At 37.4% G+C, this 5,184-nt stretch overlaps 1 protein-coding gene across 1 annotated transcript; it reads right to left on the reverse strand.

The window, feature by feature from the left end:
* Positions 1–552: 552 nt before the first annotated feature.
* Positions 553–3,453, reverse strand: LOC136801382 (uncharacterized). The gene has a single exon (XM_067058020.1). The coding sequence runs from the start codon at positions 3,451–3,453 to the stop codon at positions 553–555; it is 2,901 nt and encodes a 966-aa protein (XP_066914121.1).
* Positions 3,454–5,184: the final 1,731 nt, after the last annotated feature.

The following is a 5,184-nucleotide window of genomic DNA, read 5'->3' on the forward strand; positions in this document are numbered from 1 at the left end:
CAGAGGGTGGAAACAACTTTCAACATCCACTTTTGATGGAAACAACTATCAACATCCATCAATCATCAACTTAAAGTCATTTGCAGCTTGACAGACAGAACAGCCTTGATTTAAACTAATGATAGTGAGACAAATTCAATTACATGTTTTAACAGTTCCTTTTCAAAAGAAGAAAAATTGAGCTTAGATGATTCATAGCCTTCAAAATACTGCCGAATTAACGTTTGTTTGAGTTGATTTAGAGCCTTCATTTTCCCATGTTTAATTGTTTTAATAGTTCCTTGATTGAAATACTCAGAATTCTATCTTTGAGCTGCTGTTCCATTCATAACAGTAACATTTGAAAATGTCATGCATTGCCAAAAGATCTTACATCTCTGTTTTAATGTAGAATAAATTAAGTTATAATTGTTGTCTTAACTTTTTAAGGTTTTATCAGTCTTATTTATAAAACATGTAATTGAAAACGCCTTTCTATGCTAAGCAGAAAATTTAACAATTGCATATAAAAAAAGCATTACGATGCCCTGAAACGATGTTGAGGCAATGTGATCAAGGGTCTTCAAAACATGTTAGACCATCATTGACAAAGCGATCAAATTCACATAATAGTTCTCTGTAGGTATTCAAATCGCTGTAATGGCCATATGTTTGAAGAGTCTCGCCACTCAAAATTTTCAATCTTTCTTCTACTTCCCTTCTTCGTGGCATCCATGGATGGTTATTGATATAATTTAGCCTATCATATGGCACTTTTTCGACCAAAGCAACATTTTCTAGCTTAGATGCCCTACTGAGGGCTGTATAAGTTATGCCAAGGTTAAGTTTCTCCATAAAAATCTCTTTATTTAACTTTATCCGAATATGAGTACATGGTTCATTAGGACCTATTGTCATACCTTGGCTTTTTGATATAGGTATACAATAACCAGGCATCAAGGGAAACCCCCTTCTAGAGCAACAGTTAGTATCACAACGTGCTTCATTGACAGGTATAGGAACCCATGTTGGGTGTTCTGGAAGCCAGCTTGGGCCTTTGTATCTTGGAAAATCTACAACAACTGCTTCTGGAAATGATGGAGGTGCTTCTCCCTCAGCATATAATATTGCAATCACTTTCCCAATTGCTCCATTATTCAATCCAAGAGGTGTTAAGCTGAGCTGATTTTTAGTCAAAAGCACACGACTTCCAACAGCAATGTGAGAGGTTGCAGGAATTTGACCCATCTGATTAACAGATTGAGTGTGATGACGTCCTTTTCCTTTGCTTGGTATAGTAGCAACAGGGATCCCCAAATCAGCTAGTTTGTTGTGGTTCTCAACATTTACCTCTTGCCACGTTTCCATAACGGTCAAACATGTGTCTGATCTAAATCCCTCTTTGGCACTTTCAGGAAGCTCACCTTCATATCTTGAATTTATTGTCTTCCAGTCATTCAAATTGAGTTTGCCCTCTCTGATTCTCAGCAACATTTCCAAAAAAGACAACTGATCTGGGCCTTGTCGCATAGTTTCATTTAACAGAATACAATGTGAAAATGTACGATAGATTCCATAACCGGTAAGCTTATCTGGGGCGTCTGAGGATAATGGCTCAACATGCAAATCATGAGAATCAACTGGACCTAGCTGCCCTAAATCTCCAAAAAAATTGACAGTTGGTATTGCACCAAAGTTGTTGAAAAAATCACATGTTGCCTCCTTAAAACGTTGGCTACACCATGCTAACATACGGTGACTATACATACCTCTTTCATCTAAATTCAAGGTCATCAATTTCATAGAATTACCTTCCAGAGTGCTACCAGTTAGTTCACGTAAGGCAGTGAGAGATATGCTATTCAATGGCTTATCAGTTAACTGCAATGTTTTGGATTCTTTTCTCTTCACTCTTGGGATGTTTGTTGTTGAGTGAACAGTTCGTCCTAAGGGTAGGAGAATAGATGCTGCTCCAGTAGGTGCTAAATTCATTACAGCATTGTTTCGATTGCAAATTCTTCGCGACAAATAGGTCAAGGCAACAATTGTAAATGTTTTACCACTTCCAGCTGTCCCCTGCACTAAGAGACGCACTTTATTTTGGTGTTCATTATTCACAACAGACATAATATTAAAAATGTTAATAGCTATTATTACTCTTTGAAGAGCATTAGCCTTCAATAAATCAATATTTGGTGGCAAATCACAATTCTGATTTCGAGCCTGTTGCTGTGCAGCTGCCACCTTTGAGATGTTTTCTAGCCAATCTGAAGCATTATCAGGCCAAGCACCTCCAAAAGATTCAATTGCATACTGATGCCAATCAAAACCTTCTCCACCATCAGGCAGATCTCTAAAAGCATTCAAATCTTCAAAATCTTGGGGTCTATTTTCAGCCAAGTATCTTAAAAATTCATGTTCGTTTCTGATTTCATTCTCAAACTCATCTTCAGATCCAGATTCGTGGTCAATAGAACTATCATCAACATCAAGGTTTTTCCTCTTTTTTGCTCTTTGACGATCCCTTTCTAGTTTTTTGTCATGCTCTAATTTTTTTTTTTTGACAAGTTCTTTCACAATCATAGGACATAGGTCACTTTCTAAAAACTCCATGAATGATTCTAAATAAGAGTCTTTTCCGTTCTTAAGGTCATTTACATTTTCCCATGTTCCCAACGAGTGAATCATTAATTGACCCTTACAATAGTCCTCTTCTAGTGGCCATATGGGAAGAGTTGGAATTCCAGTAAAAACAGGAACATGGTTTTTAGCACACTTAGGGGTGCAAACACAAATTTGAGCCCAATTATACAAAGTCATATTGGGATAACGTATTCGACGTTTTTCACTCAAAAACTTTTCTAGAGGTGTTTCTTTTGTTGCATCCCCATCAGAAAACTTTGAATTTATTGCACGAAAACCACTAAGACCTATTCTCCTGAACTGTCGAGTGCAATGAAACAAACGACCCCCACAATTCAGAAAATCAACAGCAGCTGCTGGCATATCAATCAATCCTATAATTTTCAAAATTAGTTGTTGGGCAATACTTCTTACAGATGCAACATCACTATTAACATCTAATAAATGTTTATATAGACGAATGAAATCGTCTGTAGATTTGGCACCCTTGCAGGCATACTGAGTGATGTATCTTAACAGAGCCATTAAGTCTTGATCAATGATGGCTTGCGTGTCTGAGTTGGCTAACCATGTTAACAGGCGTGTTTTGACATGAGATATCAGAAAAGAATGATCTCTGTTGCCTTCAAAACGTGGATGTTCTCCTGGTTTTATTAGTGAATGGAAAGGATGAGTTTCTTTTCCTTCTGAAGTTCTATTTTCGATATCAAACTTACCAAAATGGAAACGACAATATTTTGTTTTAGCACCATCAGACTTCTCATTTAAGCAAGTATTATTACACTTATGCAAGCCCACCTTATTTGTCAAAGCAATATGAAAATCTCTCATGGATTCTTGGCTTGAGTGGTCAGAGAGGTTTTTCTGACAATGGATTATAATCTGGAGGTTCATAATCTCCATCAGGTTTGGGCCATTCAGATTTGTTGGGGATCCAGACCCTTTTGCCATTCTCGTCAATTTCTTCATGGCCACCTGCAGGGTGCATAGATACAAAATTAGGAGAGTGAAAATCTTCTGTATTTTGTAAATCAGTCTGAAGTAAACTATGAAGTTCAAATGCTGCATCAGATGTATTTACATTACCTTTTCCATCATCGGTAATCAGAGCCATTGCATTTTCTATTTTCTTTGCGTGTGATTCACTAAAAACAATAGCGTGACTATGAATCTCACCACGACCTTTTGCAAACTCATACCTAATCCACATGTCAGATGTTTGAAATAGTTCTTTCCCGACAGTTTTGTAATAATTAAGGGTCCTTCTCTCAAAGTACTTGGTGACAATATGGAGATTTGACAAAACTAATTTACGATGGTATGAAAAATCATTATTAATGCACTCAAGGACGGTCTCGACGGGTACCCCTTTAACAACAAATTCATACTTGGCAAGCAATTGCTTAAGGGGATCCCAGTGGTATTCAGCCATACAGTTTGTGTCAAAGTAGGCTGGAAGGTCCCCATATCCAATCTTTCTAAACAAAGCAAGGTTGTCAAGTTCAATTTTCCTGTCTCGCCAATATGGATCACTATTAGCAAACTTAGCACCAACACTTATCAATTTTCTTGGTACAGAAGTATCATTATTCTCTAAATTTTCACGTAATTCTTCAACAGAAAGATGTGCGTCATGAAGTTGTTGTGCAACAATAAATGAACCTTGGTTTAAAGCCCTTTCCCTTAGGCCAAGATTTAAAAGAAAAATCGAAGTGTTGGATGGGAGCTCACACGGTTGTCACCGCAGTGGTAGATATGATCCACCCACTCTTGATAATCAGGGGTTGTTAGTTGAGGAATGGTGATGTCTGCTGAACCATTGATAAATATTGTTGGAAAAGCCATTGCAAAAAAACCACATGTTTTCCTTTCGGGCACAAGTTCACGTTTTTCACTTGTTATTTCGGCCACCCCAACTCTTTGAAGGCGTACAAGATCTTGTACAGTCTCTTCATCATCTACAATTTTCTGTAAAAGTTTCTCAAGATTCTTATCAACATCATTAGGTTCAAGTGGTGAGACAACACCTGAATGTGTATTTTCCAAATCTGAGGATCCTGGTTGACCTTCAGATAAATTCTTATTCAAGTTGGGAACCTTTGTTTTGTATTCAAGATTTGGAACACCTGGACAAATTTGTCGGCCATCATTAGGCAAATTCTCTAATCTTACATGGTCAATTATAACATCAAAATAAAAAGGGTTGGGAAGCCATAGAAAAAACCTGCCTTTTAGAGGTGTGTTAATATGATCTGGTCCATCATAAACTTTAGAACTAGGAAAGGCAGTAACCATTCCACCATGTGGAAAACCAAAGACGAGCCCTTTCAAAGCCTGTTCAACATTATCTCGTTTGACAATAAAGTCTTTCAAAACTTCCCCATTCTCGCCTTTCTTTCGAACCAATATAATTCCTACTTCTTGGGGAGGCTTGGCAAAGTCTTTGCAATTTTCATGTCATGTGGAACTGCAATAGAATGGCCGCGTCCTTTCAGCATGCCGTATTTAAGGATGGTAATATTAGTTATTATGTTGATTTTTGAAATCATGGCCGTTTCCAGA

Source organism: Clytia hemisphaerica, unplaced genomic scaffold, assembly GCF_902728285.1.
Source record: "Clytia hemisphaerica strain Z4C2 unplaced genomic scaffold, Clytia hemisphaerica genome assembly, whole genome shotgun sequence".
In the NCBI taxonomy this organism is placed as follows: Eukaryota; Metazoa; Cnidaria; class Hydrozoa; order Leptothecata; family Clytiidae; genus Clytia; species Clytia hemisphaerica.

Excerpts from the sequence above, each read along its gene's own strand:
- LOC136801382 (XM_067058020.1), bottom strand. The coding sequence starts at position 3,453 with ATGAGAGATTTTCATATTGCTTTGACAAATAAGGTGGGCTTGCATAAG.